We start from the raw sequence: 26,962 nt of genomic DNA on the forward strand, positions 1-26,962 counted from the left end.
AGTGAGGTTGCCTTCCAAAAATGTGATTTATTCACACAAATTTCTCAAAACGATGGTAGACAAAACATCGTTAACATATTTTTTTACTATTTAACTAGTGACTCATATATGGGTAGTCAAGAAGGGTCATCCATGGGCAGGATAGAGATTCTGCTGGGCCGTATGGGTAAGATATGCTCCAGTAGGTCTTCGCCCTATGCCTCTGAAATAAAGTTGCCTCTTTTTAGAACAAATCTACAGTTTCCGTTGTTTCCAGACCTGAGGTCTGACAATTTCTGAAGAAGAAACAACAGAAGAGTTTGGATTTATATCCTGCCTTTCTCTCCTATGACTCAAAGGGGCTTACACACTCCATTCCCTTCTTTTCCCCACAACAGACATCTTGTGAGGTAGGTGGGGCTGAGAGAGTTCTGAGAGAAGTGTGACTAGCCCATAGTCACCCAATAGGAATGTAGGAGTGGGGGAGCAAATCTGGTTGACCATGTAAGAGTCCATCGCTCATGTGGAGGAGTGGGGAATTAAACTTGGTTCTCTAGATTAGAGTCCCCCTGCTCTTAAGCACTACAACATGATAGTTCTTGCTGAAGGGTAGGAGAGACAGACATAAAGTAGAACTGTAGTAGTTTGGAACTCCCCCACAGTTTGGTCCCCTGAAACTATAATAAAACATGAGCTTCTCAGTACTATGTCATGGGTTTCACCTGTATTCTAAAGCAGAACTGTCACAGAAGAGTGAAAATACACAACCAGATTTGCTTCTCTACTCTTCCATTCCTGCTGGGTGACCTTGTACTAGTCAGAATTCTTTTGAACTCTCTCAGCTCCACCTGCCTCACAAGGTGTCTGTTCTGGGGAGAGGAAGGGGAAAGGAATTTTTTCCCTTGAGAGTCCTTATAGGAGAGCAAGGCAAGAGATATATCCAAACTCCTCTTCTTCTTTTCAAGCTGCTATAAAGGGATGTAATGGTCTTTCTTTCTTTCTTTCTTTCTTTCTTTCTTTCTTTCTTTCTTTCTTTCTTTCTTTCTTTCTTTCTTTCTTTCTTTCTTTCTTTTTGTTTGCTTGTTTGTTTGTTTCTTTGTTTCTTTGTTTCATTCATTCATTTCACACCACTAATTTTAAATAAAGTAATAATTTTTTACCTGAAAGCACAGTCAACATATTCCTAAGTGTTTTGGCATCCGTGACACAATTTCATAGTCATAATTGCCTTCCACGGGTAGGGAATTTTTTAATGTGTTGGGGAGGGGGCACAACATTTAAACATATGCCCCCCTCTCGTTTGTATTCTGACATCTTGTGGGTGAAAGGGGAGTTGTGTATGTTATATCTGAAAGTGTTGCTTTAACACAGAGAGCAGGGTCAGTAAAGAATAAAGAAATTGCTAAGACTCTGACAATGACAGTATTAGCCTGTGTAAATTGATGCCCACTTGACCTTGGGGGAGTAATGCAATGCATTTTATTTGGCTGGTTAATGTAGAGGGGTTTGTGGTTTATTATTTTATACTCTATATTCTATCCTGAAATAACCATTCAGAGTATGTATCCTGGGCTAACGATTTGCCTCTGAATTTCTACCTTTCCCCTCTGAAAATAAATAAATGCCATTTGTTCTTCCCTGCACGATACATGACGCAAAGTATTGGGTGGCACTGTAGATTTATGATACAACGGATCAGACTCCGAGAGAGGTTAAACCAAAGAGGAAAAATAAAATTAGTGGTAATTAAATTTAAAGGCCGGTTTGCCTTCTGTAGAAGATTTATTGTCTTAAAGTAAATGACGGTTTAGCTATACAGGAAAAAGAACACTAATACAACCTTAGTAGTGCATGATATAGTTATTGCACGCAGCAATTTCCATTTATACAATTAAAATAATAACACTTCGTGCTTTGTGAGGTAAATGGCATATTCAACTGGAAGTCTTCGGTAGTGAGTAATAAAATAGCCGCAATGCAGACCTGGCTTCATTTGCTAAGAGCTAGTGCATTGTGTGTGATTCACTAATATTATAATCGATATAAAGTTTATAAAAATACATGTGGAAATGTACAAAATGTGTTCATCAGACCCTGTGTGAATTGCATGAGTATGCAATATAGACTCCTGGTTGAAGACACTACTGCTTATTTCACAGTAGAAGTACCCAGATGCATAGATTGCCTATATCTTATTTAACACCTAGCAGTTGTATCTTTTAAATCTACTTATGGGTTGCTCTAATGAGAAAGATATCAGTGGTGCTACAAAACAATGCATACTACATTTTACAACCTATGATGTAATAGCTTAAATGCAAACAAATTATCATTTATCCAAATACAGAGTAGTTTTTGATAGAAAACCTTTGCATCAGCTCTATTCATTAATTTGCAAAACAACATTGTTAACATTTTCTAACTTGTGTTTCATTGGCAGGGGGAAAGGACAAATCAGACTGGCTTCAGAAAAATTTCAGTGTTGGCACACAAAATAAGTATAGTACATCTGGGCTATTGCAGTGGTGGGATCCAAAGATTTTAGTAACAGGTTCCCATGGTGGTGGGATTCAAACTGTGGCATAGCGCCAATGGGGCTGGGCGGGGCATGATGGGGGCGTGGCCGGGCATTCCAGGGATGGGGCATTCCTGGGCGGGGCATTCCAGGGCATTCCTGGACGTATTTTGAATAAAATAAATAATTAAATCCCTGTTTGTTTCATCTAGCTTTTTGGGATTACCGCTTACTCTTCGCCTGCAGGATTGTAATAAGTGATGTCAACAAAAAGATAGTTCAGGATATGTCTCATAGGTCCGTCGCCTAAGTAAAAATTGCTGTTTGATGGTGTTTGCTGTGGAGAAATGTATCAGCCTATTCTGAGGGTTGTAGAGAAGAACCCATTTTTTTTAGAGGTACGGTAATTTCTTTCTGACCATTCATGTTCACAGTCCAAGGCGCTCTTGACGTATGTTTCATTTTAAGGCTTTTGGTTCTGTAATGTCCATATGGACATAGACAGAAATGGATACATTTCAAATCGAAATTAGATTAATGAGGAGAAGAGAAACCAAGGTCAGCGGGCTCATGCCTTTATTTCCTGCGGTGTCTGTTCGACCAATGGCCTCCGATTTGGCTGATTTATTGCCTTCTGTGTCTGTTATTTATTTTTAGTATCCTCTGTTGTAAAGTGCCTAAAATGCATTGGCAGAAGCATACGCATGAATTAAATGATTAAAGTGTTATGTTGCATTCACTTTTTCGAACCACATTTGGTTTTTTAGGAGCGTTTTTTCACCAATTGAGGCCTGATTCCCTTGTTCCAAAGACTGGATATTGCTGCACGTGAGGGGTGGTGTTCCCAGCCTGATGGGAAGGAGGGCTGCCAGAGTTGGGAGGGGCCAGAGGGCTGATGCAGAAGGACATGATCCCCTTGCACCCAGAAAGCAAAGATGCCAGCAACTCCTTGTGCTTGGCTAGTGGGTATCAACATGTACTTGTCCACAGTGGCAGAAATCTGAAGGTGGGGACCATGTGACAGTGGCCAATACGGGGTTTCCAGAGGTGGAAGAAGGAGAGGGAAGCAAATGAGAAATGTGAATGAGCCACACAGTGCCTTGTAGTGGGGGAGGGGGGGCAGCCAGATGGGACATATCAGATTTGAAAAGCAGTCAAAACAGGTGCTCAATTGGGAGGAAGGGGGGCTGATGACCGATTCTCTAAAGAATGTGGGGCACAAGGTGCGGGTGACATTGACCACCCTACATTTTGATGTTATCAGAGGCTTATAATGGTATGAGGGCATGTTAATCAGATTTGCAGATGACCCCAAACTAGGAGGGGTATCTAATACCCCTCAGAATTCAAAATGACCTAGACAGATTAGAGAACTAGGCCAAAACTAACAAAATGAATTTCAGCAGAGATAAAGGTAAGATACTACACTCAGGCAGAAAAAAATGAAATGCACAGATATAGAATGGGTGACACCTGGCTTGACAACAGTACCTGCGAAAGGGATCTGGGAGAGTTAGTGGACCACAAACTGAACATAAGTCAGCCGTGTGATGCAGCAGCCAAAAAAGCCAGTGCAATTCTGGGCTTCATCAATGGGAGTATAGTGTCTAGATCAAGAAACATAATAGCTCCTTTCTATTCTGCATTGATCAGACCTCACCCTGAATAATGTGTCTAGTTCTGGGTACTACAATTCAAGAAGGACATTGACAAGCTGGAATGATTCCAGAAGAAGACGATCAAAATGGTAAAAGGTCTGGATTCCATGTCCTGTGAGGAATGGCTTTGAGTGCTAGGTATGTTTCATCTGGAGAAGAGAAAGTTAAGGGGTGACATGATATTTACCGTATAAACCTTTTTTAGGCTGAAAAATGCCCCCCTCAGCTTATACGTGGGTCACCTCTCCACCCACGCGGAGCCACAGCGCTTACTTATGAGTGGCGAAGCCTCGTCCCCCTCACTAACTCACGCTTTCTTTCTTGCAGGCTCAAAGTTTAAGACATTGTTTCAGGGAAGCTGCCGGTTTTCTTTCTTGCATCTCTAAGTCTACAGGGAAGCTGCCTCTCGAAGCAGCCTGTCTATGGTTTTCTTAAAAGGAAACCATAGACAGGCTGCCTGGAGAGGCAGCTTCCCTGTAGACTTAGAGCTTAGAAAGCCGGCAGCTTCCCTGCAAGAAAGAAAGTGTGAGAATGAGGGGGAGGAGGCATTCTCTGCTTCGCTTTCTCCTGCTTTCAGCCACTTTCCCTCTCCTCAGACCCGTGCGTGCCGCCTCACCCCTTTTTAAAAAGCCTCCTAAAGGCTTCTGGGGCACTCCTTTCCTCCAGCTGTGGCTCCTTTGCCGGCTCAGCACCCTGCCTCCTGATGGATCTTTCCCACCCTCGGCTTATACGCGAGTCAATAAAATTTCCCAGTTTTTTGAGGTAGAATTGGGTGCCTCGGCTTATATGCGGGTCAGCTTATGCGCGAGTATATACGGTAACTATTTGAAAGGATGCCACGATGAAAATGGAGCAAGCTTGTTTTCTGCTGCTACAGAGTCTGGGACAAGGAGTAGTGGATTCAAAGTACGGGAAAAGAGATTCCACCTAAAACATTAGGAAGAGCTTTCTGGCAGTAAGGACTGTTCAACAATACAGTAAACTGCCTCAGAGTGTGGTGGAGTCTCCTTCTTTGGAGATTTTTAAACAGAGGCTGGATGACCATCTGTCAAGGGTGCTTTATGTATTCCTACATGACAGGGTGTTGGACTGAATGGCTCTTGTGGTCTCTCCCAACTCTATGATTCTGTGATTGTAAATAAACATGAGCTTGCTGATGTAGCGAGCCTTGCTGGTGTGTCGGAAGGCTGGCTTACCCTGGGGTCTTGTGACAGGATGATTTGCCTTGTGCTGAGATCAGCAGAGAGAGTTTCCGTGTAAATAAAAACGTGCGCCTGAAAACCTGTCCAGAGATTAACTGAGGGCACTTGCATTCATGTATATTAAATCAAACGGCTTTTATGTGGCAGATCCCTCCAAAGGCATTTAATGGATTGTAAGTTATATTCCATTTGCAGGGTTACTTAAGTATGATAAGAAGTTAAATCACAACTCGCTGGCATGTTGCTGAAATTTCTGTTCCGTCTTAGTGCAAACCGAGCTGCGTCTGGGCGGTATATATCTTCTTGAGAGCGATGGCTTAGATTACTCAACTGCAAACATTTTACCAATAAAATAAAACTTCCTTCTTCCATTATGTACTGCCAGAGAAAAGATCGGAGCGTCGTATCGTTCCGAAGAGTTTCCTGAAGACATGTTTCCGAACATTCCAAATTGAAAAATATTACAGTGTAGAGGTTAAAAGTACTTCCACGTTTCTGCTGTTCTAATGCTGCACTGGCAGTTTATCAATTATTTTTTTTGTGGGGGAGGGGAAGGACTTAGCTATGAGATGTATTATTAATCACACATAGCATCGTAGGTATGCAGACTCCCGTGTGGTATTCGTACCCACAATCCTATGAGGTTGAGCTGTTAAATTTCCCATCTGAAAAGATGAGAGAGGGTGAGAAATCACAGGTCGCTAAAAGCCATCTCTGTTCTCGGATGGCTCAGTAAAGATCTGCACCATTTAGTCCAGACCTGTGCACGTTTACCTGGCAGTGTGACACATCAAATTTAGAAGAAGGATAGAAGAGCTTGGATTTATACTCCGATTTTCTCTCCTGTCAGGAGTCCCGAGCTCATGTTTCTAGAAATCAAAAGAAGGAGACTTTCCTGAAACAAGGAACTTGGCCATATTTCTAAAACATGTTTTTAAAACAGCCCAACAGGGAGAATTATCCCGTTTTCTACCTTCGCTAACCAGCCACATAGGAAACAACAGGACTTTGTGATTTTTGGACCTAATGGAATTTCTAACGGAAAAGCGGACCCAATTAGTAACCCCCTCTCGGCACACACAAATAATTAGTAACCTACTCTCAGGAACTGGTGAGAACCTGCTGGATCCCACCTCTGCATCCAGTGGTTTACCAAGGCATTAACTATTTACTTTTACTCAATTACAGTTAAGTTGTAAATACCCAAAGGATCACTTGACAAGCCTCAAGCATTCCTCTCCTCAGAACCAGATGGCTATATTGCCCAATGAGTCACTTCCGCAAACTAGGAAATTTAACAGTGCGGTCCCGTGCAACGTTCCCCTTGTCTAAACCCATTGGCTTCAAAGGGATGTGTCTGAAGTAACTCTGCACAGGATCGCACTGTAAATTTCCACAGTTGTTTCTAAAGTAAAAGGGTCATCTGCTATTGGGAAAGAAACAATAGTAGCTGTGCTGAACACATACACAGGGCCAGAGCAAGTGAGAACTGCACCTGGGGCATGCGTGCCCCCCGCACCCCCGCTAGAGGGCATCTGCAATGTTTCCCCTCCCTCTTTTAAACTTCAAAAGTCATTTTGAGATATGGGTGCCACAAAGGGTCACCAGGACCAGAGATTGGTGTCTTCCCTGGGCTGGAGCATAAGACCCCAAGGTCTCAGATGCTGCATTGGGCTTGCTGCCCAGTTGAGTCAACTAAAAGGAAAACCACACCAAAGATTATGGGCTACATGGACCATCTCTTGGGTTGTAACTTCTGGAGATTTTGGGATGGAGACTTGGGGAGGGGAGGATTGATTTCTGTAGTCTGGAGGTCAGTTGTAATTCTGGGGGTTCACCAGTCCCCACGTGGAAGTAGACAACCATCTCTATAGCAGTGATGGCGAACCTTTTTAAGACCGAGTGCCCCAATTGCAACCCCAAACCCACTTATTTATCGCATAGTGCCAGCACGGCAATTTAACCTGACTACTGAGGTTTTAGTTTAGAAAAAACCGGTTGGCTTTGAGCCATGCATTCCTCGAGAGTAAGCTTGGTGGTAGTCGGTGGCTTTGAAGCCCCCGTGCAACTCTTCCAACAGGTGAATCACAACCCTAGGAGGGTTTACTCTGAAGCAAGCCCCATTGCCAGCAACCGAGCTTACTCCCAGGTAAAGGATTGTGCTTTAGTTCTTCTCATGAAAATCAGTGGGGTTTAACAGCGCTTACCAGGGTTACCTACACTGCCTCCCCAAAACTAGGTCTTAGGTTTAATGCTAATAATCAAGCCCAGCGGCCCAGGCCAGCCTAGATGTGTATGTGTGTGGGGGGCAATTTTCTGCCCCCCACATGAGGAACTCTGTGTGCACGTGCCCACAGAGAGGGCTCTGAGTGCCACCTCTGGCACCCGTGCCATAGGTTCGCCACCACTGCTCTATGGCATGGAGTAGAATGTAGTGTATGTTTGGATAGCTATAGCTTTGGAGATAATTGAAAGCCCCAGTGGAATTTGTTATGTAGATAACATAAACTTTCCCTCCTTCCTCACTGCTTGTTCTAGGTAATCAAATCCGACATACTGCCTAATCAAACTGCATTTCCTCTTGGGTTCAGTGTTTCTCTCCCTTTACATGTTTGAACCCAAGCTATTGGGAGTTTTTCTGCAGTTCCCATTCCTTTCCAACTATGCCATTTTGAGTCAGGATTATCTGGAATCTGTCCGTTGAAAAAAGGAACTCTTCATTGCTCTATAACTTAATATTTGTAAAAGTGGTTGTTTCTTTGTAGTGGGTAACAAGTACTTTATTGTAAGAAAATTAGTTTAATTTGGAATGGAGAATGAATTGCACTGATTTGGATTAGCTTGAATATGTTTTCTTGAAAAATTAAACTATGGGCATTTAATCAAAAGAAACCAAGAGTGATGAATAAAATAGTCTATATGTCTAAAAAACTAATGGGCTGGGGGCTCCCAAAATTACAGGAATATTACGAGGCATTTCAAATAAAAAGTTTGATGGGAGTTCAAATAGATAAAAGAGACAGATGGATGAAGTTCGAAAATGAAATAAACTTGAACACGGGTAGCTTTGGAATATATTCAAGTTGTTCAAAAATAGAAAGACAAAAATTAAAAGGCCCTAGAAAGGTGTTAATGGAAATCTGGGAGAAATGGAAGGGAAAATGGATGCCAGGGCTACTGGGTGCGGCACCACTCGCGAGCATGGTTGGACAGGAAGGAGCACAAACAATATGATCTCTACACAGACAAGGAATATACAAGGTAGCACAACTGTACAATGAAAAGAGGAGAATTAATACTGCTTTCCAAATTTTATAGAGAAAGGAGGTTATTAAGAGGAATCTGGGAAAAGATAAAAGCCTCCAGGAGGGAGGAAGAGTGTATAATGAAAAGTTGTATAAAAATATATGAGGAAAAGAAAGGACAAATATTAGGAGTTATATACAAAAAACATGATAGAAGATCAAGAATTCATGATAAGAATTATAATGGAAAAATGGCAACAACATGGAGTGAATGACATAGACCTTATTAAAAGGAATATAGATAATATGAATAAAAAAAAAATAGATAAATATGCAGAACTAGAGAAGAAATTAATATTAAAATGGTATAGAACACCGAAACAGTTGGCATATATATGATAAAGTGGCCTCAGTCCGAAATGTTGGCATTGTGGAGAAAAAAATGCAATATATACCCATATGTGGCTAGAATGTATAGAAGTAAAAATATGTGGGAAAATGTGATAAAATACATAGAAAAATATGTAAAGGTAAAAATAAAGATAAATATAGATTTACTATTTATAGGTATAGTGGATTATACTATAATAGAACAAAGAAAAAAGAAAACTTTTCAAATTCATGATTAGAGGCGGTCCATGCAGTAATAGCAGTGGAAGGACAAAAAAATCTGGACAATGCAGAAATGGTTGGAATATGTATGGGAGCAAATACAATTAGAAATTTTCGACACAATGTCAAGAAATCAAATATGGCAAGAAAAACAAAAGGATATGAAGGAGATTTGGATGGAATTCAAAGACTGGCTAAACGAAATTGGAATTACAGAAGAAAAATGGACAAGAAGATTGAAAAGAATGGACCTGCTGCTGCGCATCTAAAGAAGAGAAGAAGAAGGAGGGAGGGGGGAGAAAGGGGGAAAAATGATATGGAGGATGTATATAAAGTATACAATATAAATCTGTAATAATTCCGAAATATCAATAAAAATATTTAAAAAAAAAAAGAATATGTTTTCTTGAAGTAAAGTCCTTTACAGAAGATTCTTGTAATGCTTTGTAAAAGTACAAGCAGCAACCAAGCTTAAATCCTGTGTTGTTGTTTTTTTCTTTTCAAATTAGAGACCTCAGTGAAAACCAGATTCATGCCATTCCAAGGAAGGCTTTCCGGGGCGCTGTGGACATTAAAAACCTGTAAGTACCATTGTTCAGATGGCTCAGTTTTTATTATTAATTTGGGTATCTCAAGGGTCATAGTCTGTTACGTTTCTTTGCAGCAGCACAGAGTTGTCTATTATCCAGTTACATCTGATAAATATGAAATAAAAAGTGGATCTCCTCTCATATACCTAACTGCGGCATATCAAAATCAATTTCTTCATTCTATGACTCATTGGAAAGGCAAAAGAATAAGCTACAATTGTCCAATATATTTCTGGTGACTATCTGGATTAGGTCAAGCACTATATTCCAGAAACCTAATAAAATGTGGAAAAATGGACTTTTTATGTGATTTATGTCTTATATCACAAAAACGGTAATGGAGAGAGGAATTATTGATATTTTTCATGTGTAGTGGAATTTAATAATTTTAAACGATCAGTGCTTTTAACCGGTGGCGCTTTAAATTTTGAAATTGCTCAATTGGTTCACAAGGGTTTGCTCAAATGAGTGAAGGTAAGAAAAATTGGCTTTATCCATCTTGATGACATCATAAAAAGCCGAAGCTATCGATCGAAACAGGTTATCATATCATATCAAACATATGCCTTTCAGAAAAACATAAAAGACGTTTTGCCACTTTGCCTGAGAGCGGCATCTGGTCCGGCTTCTGTGCTGTTCATTCATAACTTTGGTTTCATAATTCAAATTGAGATTTTTTAAAAAAGATAGTGGTATAACTTGCACTTATAGGTATGTAACAGGTAAAGTGGGCACAGATTCTGAACCATAATTGAAATCCTAGATTCCCTTTGTTGCCCTATAAAGTTATGTTTTGTTCTTTCCTTAGCAGGGACTTCCTACGATCATAAATCACATCATAAACCAGCTTTTCTTGTCTCCATCTCACTTCTTATGGTTCTGTCCTCTCATTCTGATCCTCCTTCACTGCACGCAACCTGGCTCCGTTGTCTCTGAAGCCCCCTAGATCAGGGGTAGGGAACCTGCGGCTCTCCAGATGTTCAGGAACTACAATTCCCATCAGCCCCTACCAGCATGGCCAATTGGCCATGCTGACAGAGGCTGATGGGAATTGTAGTTCCTGAACATCTGGAGAGCCGCAGGTTCCCTACCCCTGCCCTAGATTATGAATTCTGCCTGATTTTGGATACCACCGGCTTTCCAGATGACCCAGGGCTGAGGTGATAAACCTCAGACTAAATCTGTAATCACTTCAGACTAAAAAGTGTGTAAGGAGGAGGGATTGGGGGGGAGGGGGTCACATGATTAAAAGTTCCTCCATATTAAAAAAAAATCCCTATACATAAAAAATTAAATATCAGAAGTTGTTGTTGTGGGTTTTCCGGGCTGTGTGACCGTGGTCTGGTAGATCTTGTTCCTAATGTTAGGAACAAGGGTCGTTTCCCCACTTACTTTGACCACCCTTTGCTGTGCGCTACTCTCAGCGCGCGTCATTTCTGGCGCGCTTCTGGGCTTCCCCACGACCCCACGCTCTGCGCGGGGTCATCAAAAGGCGCCATTTTGAGGAGCGCCAGGAATGACGTGCGCTGAGAGGGCGGGAGAGCGGCAGCATCGGGGCAGCTGTGTTGTCACCACCCCTGTAGTGGGGAGTGCTACGGGACCCCACGCTACTTGGGGAGAGTAGCGCGCAGCAGTTGGTAAGTGGGGAAACGACCAAGAGCTCCCAGACCATGGCCACACAGGCCAGAAAACCCACAACAGCCAGTTGAATGCAGCCGGGAAAGCCTTCGACAGTACAAATATCAGAAGCGTTTCACTGTGGCCTTCTCATTGACATGGTAATTTTCACCGTGTTGAATGTTTTGCTTGGTATGAAGGGAGGCCTTTTGTGGTCCCCACTGTCAGGATGATATGGTACGACTGAGGCTCAGGTTTGCCACCTTAGTGAAAACCGAGCTTTGTTCTTTTTTGAAGGGTGGAGATTATGGAACATTTTTCCAGACATCCTTCAACAGAATGCAGCCATGGGGGCCGTGACTAAAGCAGGAAACCTACATACTGGAATTATTTTGCCTATTTAACGCAAAAAATTGCAACTTGTGATTTTTCAAGTCTGGTTGAGAGTTCTAATATTCATACCATTTTCCTAAAAGCAGTTTGGTGGTGGGGATTTGGTGTGGTAGCATGAGATAAAAAGGTCAAAAGATTTCCTCTCCTGCCATGGTAACACCCCCCCCCCCCAACACTTCAAACTGCAATTCCTGTGGATGTCTTGTTTTAAGCTAAAAGGAAAAATCATAGTACTACAGGAGCAGCAGTGGGGTAGGAGGTTAAGAGCTTGTGTATCTAATCTGCAGGAACCGGGTTTGATTCCCAGCTCTGCCCCCTGAGCTGAGGGAGGCTTATCTGGGGAATTCAAATTAGCCTGTACACTCCCACACACGCCAGCTGGGTGACCTTGGGCTAGTCACAGCTTCTCGGAGCTCTCTCAGCCCCACCCACCTCACAGGGTGTTTGTTGTGAGGGGGGAAGGGCAAGGAAGATTGTCAGCCCCTTTGAGTCTCCTGCAGGAGAGAAAGGGGGGATATAAATCCAAACTCTTCTTCTTCTTCTTCTTCTTCTTCTTCTTCTTCTTCTTCTTCTTCTTCTTCTTCTTCTTCTTCTTCTTCTTCTTCTTCTTCTTCTTCTTCTTCTTCTTCTTCTTCTTCTTCCATGTAATATGTAACTCTACTGTGAGAAGAACGGACACATCCCAGTGACTTACAAGTCCTTTTGGCAGTCTTGGATGACTTGTGTCTTGAGCTGGGACAGTGTTCTTTATCTGTCTGACTCTGAATATACAGATACTCAGATCCCCCCCCCCCCCAATGATACAGAAAAAAACAGCAACATATAGTGATTCTGGATACCCCTATACCAGGGATGGGCAAGCTATGGCGTTCCAGATGTTCATGGGCTACAATTCCCATCAGCCCTTGCCAGCATGGCCAATTGGCATGTCTCGATGTCTAACAGCATGGCTCCATGTCTAACAAGACACAGTTGTAATGCTGTCTGAAGACTCTGGATGATGCCAACACTATTATCACCTGGATTACTCGTTAAGGGTCTGGGATGTGAAGGTGATCTGGCTATGACATCTGTCATCCCATTGGTTGACAGGGTTGAGTCGGTTGATGTGACTGGCTAGGCAGGTCCCCTACCTTCCTCACTGCTCCACCCTTCCCGAAGCTGCACACTCAGCGGAAGAGAATGACCATCCTTGATAGTTACAGGTCTGAGAAATTGCCAAGGTAGAACACCAATCTTACTATTTCGGAGTAACTATTCATTTCCCACATAATTATAGTAGTTAATACAGGTCTTTTTGAAATAACGTTATACTTTTTTCTATTCCTTTTTTAGTAAATGCCTGTCTCTTCTCTCCTTCTAAATGTTTGTCTTAATAGTTCATAGTTCATGTTGGAAGTCCATACGAAATTTACTTCAGCAAATTCCCATTTTAGATTCTGCCTGTCTGCCTTTGTCGTATGTGTACACCTGGGAACAGGAATGCAAACCTGACTTGACTTTAAGATACTTGAGAATATTTGGTAAACCCAACAGGATTAGGGTTAGAGTGAATATGGGAGTAACATGCCGTTCATTTGTATACATGTGCTCTTAATCAAGAAGATAGACCAGGGGTCTGCAACCTGCGGCTCTCCAGATGTTGATGGACTACAATTCCCATCAGTCGGCCATGCTGGCATAGGCTGATAGGATTTGTAGTCCATCAACATCTGGAGAGCCGCAGGTTGCAGACCCCTGAGATAGACTACAAGAGACCAGCTGCTTTATAAAAAATGTCAACTTGTAAAAAGCTTGGTTTTGGGAGTGACAGCATTTAGGTCCTACAGGGTGGAATCTGCTGCCATCTCCAGGATCTCCTTTCTTGCTGATCTGGCCCTTTAGGAGCCTCAGTAATGGCAGGGGGCAAGGGTTTGTCTCCACCTGATTTCCGTTCCCCAGTTCCACCTTGGTCTTTCCTCCAGTTTCATAGAAGAAACCTCACTATTCCCCCTCAGCTCCCTTCAAGCTCACTCTTAAAAGTCCGTCCCAGGAGAGTGACAGACTCAGGTTCTCCAGTGTCATCTGTTATTGACTGAAGGCTTCCTGTTTGTCACACCCATGAGCCAAATGAAGGGCTTGTTGTGGGCCCTTCCCTGTTGTGCTCATCCCTAGTTTTGAACAGACGACAGTGTTTATCGAAAAGTGTGGTGAGCCGTGCCAGGCGTGAGTGGGTTTCTTTTAACGTGCACAATCCTTGAGGAATGTTGCCAGAGCTATTACTGCACCTTTGAAAAGACTGAAGGTCATTCTCTCTTTTGCGTGTATATTCTCAAATGCAGATCTGATGAAAGAAATTCATCCTTTTGTTGAGATACATCTTTACCACACTGTCTATTACGGTGCATTAAGATGGAGAAAGAAAATGAGGAAATGTCTCAGTCATTTACCATCAAAAGTGTTTTCCCTGCCACCACCACCACCACCACCACCTCCTCCTCCTCCTCCTCCTCCTTCTTCTTCTTCTCCTTCTTCTTCTCCTTCTCCTCTTCCTCCTCCTCCTCCTCCTCATTATTATTTAATTCTGTTTAATATCACAGTTTCCAGTTCTTTAGCTAGCTGTTGGCCTTTCATTACAATTCGAGCCTCACCCAGAGGCCTAAGACATTGTAATGTGTCGGCATGGTATTTGTTGGCAGGGCTGCCTTCTGAATCAGACAGGTGTTGATTTTGCCAATTTGAAGATGTTTCAAGTGCCGCCCTAATGTTTTTGGAATGGCGAGGTACCAGTTACCACTGGGACGACCTCAGCTGGTTTGTGCCATATTTGCTGTATTTCGATTTTCAAATAGTGGTGTTTAGCAACCTTCTCATGTTCTTTTTCATTGACCCTGTTGTCATCAAGTATTACTATGTCCATGATGGTCACTTCCTTGTCCTCGATCACTGTGATGTCTGGTGTATTATGTGGCAATACATGACCGTTTGGATTCAAAAGTCCCACAAGATCTTGACGTCGTCGTCATCATCGTCATTAATTTGACCTACAAACCACTCTCCCATCAGATGAGCTGAAAGGTTTATAAATCAAATTAATAATGAGGAGGAGGAGGAGGAGGAGAAGGAGAAGGAGGAGAAAAAGTAGTAGTAGTAGTAGTAGTAGTAGTAGTAGTAGTAGTAGTAGTAGTAGTAGTAGTAGTAGTAGTTTACAGCCAGTTTACACCCGACAATGGCCAAGCAGTTCAGTGAAACCATGAAAAAATGGTGAAATTGATGTATGGCTAATGACTGGGAAGACATACTTGATGCAAAAAGATCTGGCCAAAGGGACATCTGAAAACTACAGGCTAATAACATGCTTGCCTACGAAGTTCAGATGCTCACCAACATAATAGTGGATAGCATAATGGAAGCCTACTTGGAAGCCTACAACACTTTTGTAGAGTGAAAACCAGATAAAAGAAGGTGCAGGGGTACAAAAAATCAACTCCTGATAGACAAAATGATAATGGAGAACTGAATTTGCATATGGTCTGGATTGATTACAAGAATTTATTCAACTCACTGCCCCACAGTTGGATCATGAAATGCTTAGAGACAATTGGCGTCAGCAAAAACGTTTGAGTATTCACTGAAAAAGCGATGAGACAGTGGAAAACTGAAATGAAAACTATAGAATAATCAATATTAAGTGAGGAATTTTCCAAGGTGATTCACTATCACCCTTACTGTTTATCGTTGACATGATCCCACTAATAGTAATTATAAAGAAAACAAAGTTGGGATATCAAATGGGCAAAGACTCAGAAAAAAAAATCTCACATTTGCTGTACACAAACGATTTGAAGCTGTACGGGAAATCAGACACGAAATCCAGTCACTAGTGAAAACAGTAAAAAACATTCAGCACGGACATTTCAATGCAATTTGGCCCGGAAATGTGTGCCACTGTGGCAATGAAGAGGGGCAGGATCACTGAGAGTGATGGCATAGAAATGTCTGATGACCAACTAATCAGCAGTGGAGCAGCAGTGGCGTCGGAGGTTAAGAGCTCGTAGTTTGGAGGAACCGGGTTTGATTCCCCGCTCTGCCACCTGAGCTGTGGAGGCTTATCTGGGGAATTCAGATTAGCTTGTACACTCCCACACACGCCAGCTGGGTGACCTTGGGCTAGTCACAGCTTCTCGGAGCTCTCTCATCCCCACCTACCTCACAGGGTGTTTGTTGTGAGGGGGGAAGGGCAAGGAGATTGTCAGCCCCTTTGAGTCTCCTACAGGAGAGAAAGGGGTGATATAAATCCAAACTCTTCTTCTTCTAATCAAGTGCAACCGAGAGAAATACAGGAAATACCTGGGTATTTTGCAGCTGGATAACATCAAGCACATTCAAGTGATGACTGTGGTCAGCAGATAATACACCGAGAGGGTCAAGAAAATTTCAAAATTCGAATTAATTGGTGGGAATACCATCCAGGCTATCAACACCTGGGTCATACCCGTCATCAAGTGTACTGCCGGAATCATAAACTGGACGCAGGTTGATCTGGATTCATTGGATAGAAAAACTCAGAAGCTTATGACAATGCACTATGCCTTACACCCATGTAGTGATACTGATAGACCAGGGGTAGGGAACCTGCGGCTCTCCAGATGTTCAGGAACTACAATTTCCATCAGCCTCTGCCAGCATGGCCAATTGGCCATGCTGACAGGGGCTGATGGGAATTGTAGTTCCTGAACATCTGGAGAGCCGCAGGTTCCCTACCCCTGTGTCTAGACTATACCTGCCCCGAAGATCTGGTGGCAGGGGATTACCACCCATAAAGCAAACATTGGAGGAGGAGAAACATGCACTGGCCAATTATGCGAATGAAAGTTATGTTACCCAGCTTTCACAGGTTGTGAACTTATTTCTAAGGAATCTCCACCAGCTGCTAAGAGTGTAACAGCACACAACTATTTTAAAGTAGCAATAGGGAAAATAACTCGAAGCCTTGGCAATACTGGAGCAGGCAAGCTGGGTATGTGGATCTTTTAGACTATGTATACCAGAAACGGCTTGAAACATATCTGCAGAGAATTCACAAAAGACCAAATTGCAGTTTAAATATTTTTATACAAATTTTGGTTGCAAACAATCACACAGTAAGAAATCAAGGCACACACACACAGTTCCTAGGATATAAACAGGGAGGAGAAGATAGGTGGGATGATAGCACAGGGAGTTGGGGAAGCAGGGACTATACGTTACCTAAATTCAGCTGAAGAAGATCTTGTAGAAGGCAAGGATTCAAATGACCAGCATCTGAATCCAGGCGAAGGACAATATCGTGTCTCAACCCAACTAGACCAAGAGAGGTACAAGCTAATATTGAGCACTGGAGTTGGGGTGCTCAGTATTTTTATACCCTTTTGCCCAGGTAGGGGTGGGAACAAGTGAGTTTTACGTTTTACTCTGGCTTGTTTCTAAGTGGACACACTGCTACCCACCCATACAAACATGGAAACTGGCATTTTGCAGCACATGGTATGAGAAATAATATGAACTTAAGGCAGGGGATGGAGGCCAGGGTTACAGTTAGCAACAGGCATTGATTGAAGGGAAGAACAGAAATTTACTGAAAGCTAAGCAAACAAACAGGAGTACAGGGAAAATGTGATTAAAACATGGACTGAAAGCTGGCACAACAGAGCATTGCATTGCCAGTTTCTGGAGAAGATCAAGGACAAGGTAGACAATGAAAAGATCTGGCTGTGGGTAAGAACTGGAACTTTGAAAAAGGAAACTGAATCACTGATTTTAGCCGCTCAAGAGCAGACAAATTAGAACAGATACGGTTAAGGCCAGAATCAAACAATCCTCAGATGATGTGAAGTGCAGATTGTGCAAGGAAGCTGACAAAACTGTAGATCGCATACGCAGCTGCTGTAAAAAGATTGCCCAGGCAGAGGCACAACTCAGTTGCCAAGCTGATCCACTGGAATTTATGCAAGAATTACGTCAGGATGGCTAAAAACTGGTGGGAACATCGTCTAGAGAAAGTCTTGGAAAACAAGAAGGTAAAGATCTTGTGGGACTTTTAAATTCAAATGGACAAAGTGTTGGCACATAACATCACAGTGATCAAGGACAAGAAAGTGATCATTATTGACATAGCAGTACCTGGTGACAGCAGCATATTTGAAAAAGAACATGAGAAGGTCACTAAATACCATGATTGAGATTCAGCGACTGTGGCTCATTCCGCACATGCAGAATAATGCACTTTCAAACTGCTTTCAGTGCTCTTTGAGGCTGTGCGGAATAGCAAAATCCACTAGCAAACAGTTGTGAAAGTGGTTTGAAAATGCATTATTTTGCGTGTGCGGAAGGGGCCTGTATCACAAACCACCAGAGGTTGTCCCAGTGATTATCGGCACCCTGGGCGCCATTCCAAAAACCGTGGGGTGGCACTTTGAAAAATCTTCAAATGGACAAAATTAACATCTGTCAAATTCAAAAAGCAGGCCTGCTGGAATTTGCATGAATGCTACATCGATATATTACAACGTCCTAGATCTTTGGGTTGGGCTTGAATATTAAGGAAAGGCCAACATCCAGCTAAATAACTGGCAGATGTGATATTAAATATATTATAACAATATTAAATATTGTATTGTCGAAGGCTTTCACGGCCGGAATCACTGGGGTGCTGTGTGGTTTCCGGCCTGTATGGCTGTGTTCTAGCAGCATTCTCTCCTGACGTTTCGCCTGCATCTGTGGCTGGCATCTTCAGATGATCTGAATGATCTTCAGATCCTCTGAAAATGCCAGCCACAGATGCAGGTGAAACGTCAGGAGAGAATGATGCTGGAACACGGCCATACAGCCCGGAAACCACACAGAAGAAGAAGAAGAGTTTGGATGTATATCCCCCCTTTCTCTCCTGCAGGAGACTCAAAGGGGCTTACAATCTCCTTTCCCTTCCCCCCTCACAACAAACACCCTGTGAGGTAGGTGGGGCTGAGAGAGCTCTGAGAAGCTGTGACTAGCCCAAGGTCACCCAACTGGCGTGTGTGGGAGTGCACAGGCTAATCTGAATTCCCCAGATAAGCCTCCACAGCTCAGGTGGCAGAGCTGGGAATCAAACCCGGTTCCTCCAGATTAGATACACGAGCTCTTAACCTCCTACTCCACTGCTGCACCCCAATATTAAATATTATAATAATAAATAGTAGTAGTAGTAGTAGTAGTAGTAGTAGAAGAGTGGCACTGTAAAAAAATAAATAAAAACGTGTGATAGTAAATGACTGTGACATTTCACTGTTTTCCCTCTCTGTCTTTATCCATAGTCATATGATATTGTGGTAAAAATGTATCTCGACCCAAGCAGAGTTGAGTTTCTTGGCATGGATTACAGGATGCTAAGGTCAACATGAAACTGACAAAAGCCAGCATGACTGGAAAGAGAAGGAAACAAGAGCAAACTTCTGATTGGCTGGAGGAGAGAGTTGGTGGCATTGAAAAAACCGGTTGGAGATATTAGCTTTGGAAGCAGACACTGAGAGAGCATCTCTGCATTGTGAGGAGAGTGCTAATCTTACTGAGGGAAAGTTTCAGAGAAGTGACTGCTCTGGTGTAGACTACTTTTCCCGAGTGGGAGTAAAAAAAACAGAAATACACAGGGATTGTGGGGGTTTTGGGGTGGGGGAAGACTCTGAAGTGGAGAAGCAGCGAGGCTTCTTAGGCAAAGCCCAGAGGAAATGATTATTCTTCCGAAAGTCAGAAGCGGGAATCCTTAAAAAATTGGAAAAATATTTCGCGTAAATATGGACTAATCTCCATGGAGAATTCCCTTAGTCTGGTGAAAGGAAGAACTGCTATGACTTTTACTTCAGGGTAAACATCCTAACTCAGGCCGTTTCCGCATGGCCACGATGGGGGTTGGGTCAGCGTACACGATGCTGACCCAACTCCCCTGGGACCGTTCGCACGAACGGTCCCAGAAACAACTGGGAAGACGGTTCCGCGGAGCGCCGTTGCCCAGTCGACCTGCCGTTTCTGTGGCCGTCTGGCACGTCGCTGAGGCCTGGGGACATGCTCCCCCTGCCCTGCGCGACTGCTCTGGTGTCGCAGGGCAGGGGGGCGTGTCCCCAGGCCTCGGCGATGCGCTGGACGGCCACAGAAACAGTAGGTGGACAGTGAAAAGGGGGGAGGGAGGGCGCCTTCAAGCCGCTGCTGTTCTCACGGCAGCGGCTCGAAGCCGCTGTTTTCCGAAAACCTCGCTGGGGAAGCGAGGTCGGAAAACGGCGGATTCGCGCCGCTTGGGAGGCGCGAGGGCGCCGTGACTGCGCAGCAGCTGTGCCCCCCGTGTGAACAGCTCCACGGGGACAACGTTTTTGCCGTCCCCAGGGCGCTGTTTCTGGCCTGTGCGGAAAGGGCCTCAGATTATCTAGTGCAGGGGTCTGCAACCTGCGGCTCTCCAGATGTTCATGGACTCTCCAGATGTTCAATCGGCCATGCTGGTAGGGGCTGATGGTAATTGTAGTCCGTGAACATCTGGAGAGCCGCAGGTTGCAGACCCTTTGTCTAGTGGAGCAGGAGGTATGAGGACACTTAATGTCAGGATGCTCACAGACTAAACTAGATATGTAACTTTCAAGGGAGAAAGTGACAGCTTTTAAACATTTTTGTTTTTTGAAGATACCCGTGACCTTTGTTCAAGGACTGAGAAACTTATCCAACTTTTGTATCAGTTTCTAAACTTGAGTAGTAATTCGATGCTGTAAACAACTGCCTGATTTTTAAACTTAATTGATTTTTTTTGGTGTGGCAACTCCTTGAAATGTGTATTTCTTATAAATTCTTCTAGTTACGCTGAGAAACCTCTAGTGCCAAGTGATTTATGACAAAGTGGCAGGGGCAACAGTGAAAATTCTCTGCAGCTTTGGGGGAAGGTTCTAGGAAAAGCCCAATTACTCTATTTTCTTAGAATTCACACATTTTAGCTAAGGGTGGGTCAAGATTCACCCTGCTACCAGGGCAAATGCCCCAGGAGGGGCAAATCTGCTGATGTGGCCCCACAGCACTCCCACCAGCTGGTTTGCGTCACCCCCCACCCACCCCCGTGTTGACTGAAGTCAGATTCTGGGCAGGTTCAAGTGAGAGGAAATTAACTTTGGCCTCAAACCGTGTAGGACACAGGTGTCAAACTCGTGGCCCTCCAGAAGTTATGGACTACAGTTCCCATCAGCCCCTGCTAGAATGATGCTGGCAGGGAATGATGGGAACTGTAGTCCACTAAAACTTATCTGGAGGGCCGCGAGTTTGACACCTATGGTGTAGGACTTTAAAGCCAAAAACTTTGCACATCCAAACTAGCCAGAACGGAGTGGAAGCCACCGTGTAGTTTCGGGGGTCATAAAGCCATCCTGCTGAGTGCCTCCGTCACCGTCCTCGACTGCTGTATTTTGCGCCAGTCGAATGTGCCAGCCTGCTTTCGAAACTAGCCCCGCATATGGCCAAATTGGGTTATGGCTGATGCAAGTTAAATCAAAGTTTTCCCCAACCTGACAGTGTTCTTTTTACACATAGGCCCTTTCCCCACTTACCGTTTGCTGCGCACTACTCTCCCCAAATAGCGCGGGGTCCAGCGGCGCTCCCCACAAGTCTGGGCGGCGACAACGCAGCCGGCCCGACTCTGCCGCTCTCACGTCCCCTCAGCGCGCGTCATTTCTGGCGCTGAAGAAACGGCACCTTCGCGGGGCAGTGGGGAACACGACCCCACGGCAGAAATGACTTGCGCTGAGAGTAGCGTGCCGCAAGCGGTAAGTGGGGAAAGGGCCATAGCCTCAATGTCACGGAACTTGTGTTATCAAGCGCACTGGGGCCAGATTTACCTCAGGAGAGTGATGGAGGGGAGGGGGGACCTTCAAGCTTCCCCTCCCACATGGCTTTCTCAAGCTGAAATGGCTTCAGGAGAAGAGTTTGGATTTATACCCCACCTTTCCCTCCTGCAAGGAGACTCAAGGTGGCTTACAAACTCCTTTCCTTTCCTCTCCCCACAACAGACACCTTGTGAGGTAGACGGGACTGAGAGAGATTGGAGAGAACTGTGACTGGCCCAAGATCACCCAGTGTTAACGCCTGCCCCACAGCCTTGCTGTGTCTCCCAGAAAATGTTGTCACCTTTTAACTCTTGCTTGCCACACTGTGCTTTTTTTTCCTTTGTCTTTTGCACCTGGAATTATAGTTTTCTCATCCTCTGACCTTGGAGACTGTTGTGTTTTCACTTTTGCCTGGAGAAGCAAGGGTGGGGGGGGGTGGACTTTAGCTTGGCTTTATATTTACTGATGTGCTTACTGAATATCAGTCCTCGCAGTCGCCAGCTGTGTATCCATCACAGGTTGTCAATAAAATCAGATTTCACTAACTCCCAAGTCTGCCTTGCTGAATAAGAGCACAGACACAACATTTTGCCACAACACCCAGCGGGCTTCACCTAGAGGAGCAGGCGAACAAATCTAGTTCACCAGATAAGAGTCCGCTGCTCATATGGAAGAGTGGCGAGTCAAACCCGGTTCTCAAGACCACGCTGCCTCTAAACCATGACACCATACTGGTACCTCATGAGGTCAGTGGGCCTGAGAAAGTTCTGAGAGAACTGTGACTGACCCAAGGTCACCCAGCAGGCTTCATGTGGAGGAGCAGGGAAACAAATCCAAGCTTCATGTGGAAGAACAGGGGAACAAATCCAGGCTTCATGTGGAGGAGCAGGGGAACAAATCCAGGCTTCATGTGAAGGAGCAGGGAAACAAATCCAGGAGCAGCAGTGGCGTAGGAGGTTAAGAGCTCATGTATCTAATCTGGAGGAATTGGGTTTGATTCCCCGCTCTGCCGCCTGAGCTGTGGAGGCTTATCTGGTTAATTCAGATTAGTCTGTACACTCCCACACACACCAGCTGGATGACCTTGGGCTAGTCCAGGGGTGGGCAATTATTTTTTCCATGGGGCCGCATAAGAAACAGAAAATATTGTGGAGGGCCAGGCCAAAAGGCAGGGGGGCAAGGCGCTTTTGAAAGGCAACCGGCTTCTGCGGGGCTTTCAAAGACGCCTCGCTCCCTAGCACGGCAGGGGGGCCAGTCAGGATCATCCGGCGGGCCGGATGTGGCCCGTGGGCCTTATAATGCCCAGGTCTGGGTTAGTCACAGCTTCTCGGAGCTCTCTCAGCCCCACCTACCCCACAGGGTGTTTGTTGTGAGGGGGGAAGGGCAAGGAGATTGTAAGCCCCTTTGAGTCTCCTACAAGGAGAGAAAGGGGGGATATAAATCCAAACTCTTCTTCTTAGAGTCTACTGCTCATGTAGGGGAGTGGGGAACCAAACCCAGTTCTCCAGCGTAGAGTCCACCGTTCTTAACCACTACATCACGCTGGGTCTCCACATGTTACACCACAGAGAACCTTGACCCGACTCTTGTCAGAAATAATGTCCAGGTTGGTCCATTTAGCATCTTGCAGTCGTCTAATGTCACAGAAGCGGCCAGGATTTTGAAAGAATAATTCCCTTTCAGACCAATTCAGCTTCTGCAGACTTTGGACAAAAAACAACAACTCCAAAACGAAAACCCAGCGGCCGGTATTCGGCACTACTTCAAAGAATGCGAAACAAAAGAACTAAACATTTTAATCAATGCCCCTGCTGCCAAGGAAAGCATCGGAGCCAAGTTTTATCCAAGGGTGAATAGGGAAAAAAAATTACTATGTGGGAAAGAAGAAAGTTTGAGAACCGCTAACCAGCCCCTAACTACAGCGCTGTTTGGAGAACACCATTAAAAGAAAGACCCTCCCCCCTGCCCCCCCCCCCGGCCTTTTTTATTTCAGATGCACCTGAACTTCTGCCAATTTAAAGGGGGGAGGGGAATCTGCCTTTCAGGTCTTGTAGGACAAGATTTGCTCAAGTGCTTTCTATGCCATTAAATCTTTCCCTTTGTATATAATATGGATGATTTAGGAGGAGCCCGTGTCAGCGCTGATTTACACATTGACAGCTAAGGATAATAAGATATGGGCCAACATACAGCTCACCCTTTTACGGATTAACCTGCAGACTGCATTAGGCAAATTTGAAGGCATTAGGAGATTTTACCAATTTGTCTGGAAACAATTTCTCTTTTGTGTTGTGTCAGGGGATAACATTTCATGCCATTGTACCAATTTAAATGGCTTTGATAAATTGCTCCGGAGGTTAGGGAACGGTGCTGGAGATATTATTTTGGCCCCTTAAAAGAAAAAAAAAGCCTATTAATTTTAATTGTTAAATGCTCTTAATTATTTAAAACGGAAAGTGTCTCAGAGTGTTGTGTTTTTTTTTACAACAACAACCCCCACCCCCCCAAAAAAACTGCTTTGCAACACAAACATTGTGCCAAAATGATTAACCACACTGTCTGAAAAATGATTGTTTCTAGTAGACAAATAATATGCTACGATGAAGAACACAGGAAAGAAGTGACTGTACACAGTCTCGGTGAAATTCGCAGGAGAACTTTTGGAGCATACTGGTCGCATGAGGGTGTTTTTATAAACCGAACAGTCCTCCTCTTCGAACATATGTTTTTCCTCCTTCTGTGAAAGAAAAGCATTGTTTTTGCCCTCTTCCCCCGTCCTCCAAAGCCACTCAGGTTTCACAGTAGAATGCAGCCAAGTGAAAGGATTACCTCCCATTCAAAGTGTCTCCTGTAGTTCACGATTAAGAACTTCATTTCTGCTGATTGCTGGTTACAAGTAGAAACAAGGAGAATAGAATTCACTGGGCATAGCACAAAACAAGGACACGGGTCCCTGCGTAAGCGGTCGGGGGGGGGGGGGCTCCAGAGGTGGGATCCAGCAGGTTCTCACAGGTTCCCGAGAGTAGGTTACTAATTATTTGTGTGGCCCGAAAGCGGGTTCCTAATGGGTGATTTTGCCACGTGATTTTTGCCTTCTCTCAGCAGTAGCGCACAGAACTTGAAGCAGTCTAGCAGGAGGTGCACAGGCGTGTGTGGCAGCCTGCGCCTGCGTGCATTCGTTTCCCGCCCAAGGACCTGCGCAGCGGCTGCGTCCTTGCCACAGCCCCGCCCAGGAATGCCCCGCCCCCAGAATGCCCGGCCATGCCCCCGTCGTGCCTCGCCCAGCCGCTTTGGGGCTACGCCACAGTTTGAATCCCACCATCATGGGAACCTGTTACTAAAAGTTTTGGATCCCACCACTGGGGGCCTCCTACTAAGGAGTGCCGTGGAGGCACAGGGGCAAGACTGGCGTTAGAACAAGACCCTCCTCCCCACAAAACGGGTGACTCTCAGAGAGTTTTGGGAGCCATCTTGTGTGTCAAGCCTGAACAGGAAGGTGGTTGGACGGTGAACTTTTCCCCTGGCTTTAAGATGTGCCTGGCTGGACCTTGGAGCCAACAAATCCCCATTGTATCACCCTACGGCAGTGATGGTGAACCTTTTCGAGACCGAGTGCCCAAACTGCAACCCCAAACCCGCTTATTCATTGCAAAGCGCCAACCCGGCAATTTAACCTGAATACTGAGGTTTTAGTGTAGAAAACACGGTTGGCTCCGAGGCGCGCGTTGCTCGGGAGTAAGCTCGGTGGTAGTCGGTGACTTTGCTTTGAAGCAACTGTGCAACACTTCAAACGGGTGAATCACGACCCTAGGAGGGTTTACTCAGAAGCAAACCCCATTGCCAGCAACTGAGCTTACTCCCAGATCACGCTTTCGTTCTTCCCATGAAAAATCAGTAAGGTTTAACAGCGCTTAACAGGGTTACCTACCCTGCTTCCCCAAAACTAGGGCCCCTTCCGCACACACAAAATAATGCGTTTTCAAACCACTTTCACAACTGTTTACAAGTGGATTTTGCCATTCCGCACAGCTTCAAAGAGCACTGAAAGCAGTTTGAAAGTGCATTATTCTGCATGTGCGGAATGAGCCTAGGTCTTAGGTTTAAAGCTAATAATCTGCCTGAAATAATTACATTATTATCACATGACGAACTCTGTGCCCGCGTGCCCGCAGAGGAGGATCTGAGTGCCGCCTCTGGCACCCATGCCATAGGTTCGCCACCGCTGCCCTACGGTGATTTAATTAGCATTCCAAGCAAACCATGACTTACCTACCTGCAACCATCCCAACAATCAATCAGTATTCAAGAGAATAGCCCAGGCATTCATTTGGATCCTGGTGATCTACCCAGCCTCTCTTACCTTTTTGCTGGAACTCCAGAAAACCAATCAGTTACTTGTCTTTGGCTTTCCTGCCAGCTTCAGGACCCATTTTGGGGTATAACTATTGGTCCTTGGGCCATTCATTGTGTCTGTCTGTGTGTGCATGCTCTGGGTGCATTTGTACCCCCTCCCCCTTGTGTTTGGGCTGTTCCCTTTCCTCCTGGAAATGCTGTCATTTTCCTCCTCAATTTTGCTTTCCCTGGTAACTATCACCCATCTAGAACTCTATCCAACTTCTTCCCTTTTCTCTTAGCCAACTTTTGTTTGCTTGGCTTAAAGTGCATTGCTTGTTTTGCTCTTTTTTATTCTTCAATTGAAGCGTATTTTAATCGTACAACCCAGGACTGTCCTGGTCATTGATCCCAGTTACCATTTCTCACTCTCTGGCCCTTTCCGCACGGGCCTTTTACAAGCGCCCTGGGGACGGCAAAAACGCATCATCCCTGAGAGGAGCTGTTACGCGAGAGGCGCCAGCTGCTTCTGCCATGCGCAGCCCTCGCCTCGCCTCCCAGCGTGGTGGCTTGAAGCCGCCATTTTCCCACCTCGCTGCCCAAACAAGGTTTTTGGAAAACGGCAGCTTCTGACTGGAAGGCGCCATCCCTCCCCCCCTGCCCAATCAACTTACCGTCCCTGCGACCATCCGGCGCGTCGCCAAGGCCTGGGGACATGCCCCCTGCCCTGCGACTCCGGAGCCGTCGCGCAGGGCAGGGGGTGTGTCCCCTGGCCTCGGCGACGCACCGTACGGTCGCAGGGACGGTAAGTCGATTGGGCGATGGCTCAGCGCGGTGCCATCTTCCCGGTAGTTACTGGGAGGGTTGGGTCGGTGTCATGTACGCCGACCCAACCCCCAGCGTGGCCATGTGGAAGCGGACTCTGTCTCCAGCTAATTCCATCAGCTAACTGCCTACTTAGGGTAAGACCGGCC

The 26,962-nt window shown here is 44.9% G+C and overlaps 1 protein-coding gene across 1 annotated transcript in view; it reads left to right on the top strand.

Annotated features, from left to right (window-relative positions):
* SLIT2 (slit guidance ligand 2) overlaps window positions 1–26,962 on the top strand; it is a 376,356-nt gene that overhangs the window by 195,244 nt on the left and 154,150 nt on the right. Inside the window, 1 exon segment of the mRNA XM_048508707.1 lies at window positions 9,721–9,792. Within this exon segment, the coding sequence (XP_048364664.1) occupies window positions 9,721–9,792 (72 nt within the window).

Source organism: Sphaerodactylus townsendi, linkage group LG10, assembly GCF_021028975.2.
Source record: "Sphaerodactylus townsendi isolate TG3544 linkage group LG10, MPM_Stown_v2.3, whole genome shotgun sequence".
NCBI lineage: Eukaryota > Metazoa > Chordata > Lepidosauria > Squamata > Sphaerodactylidae > Sphaerodactylus > Sphaerodactylus townsendi.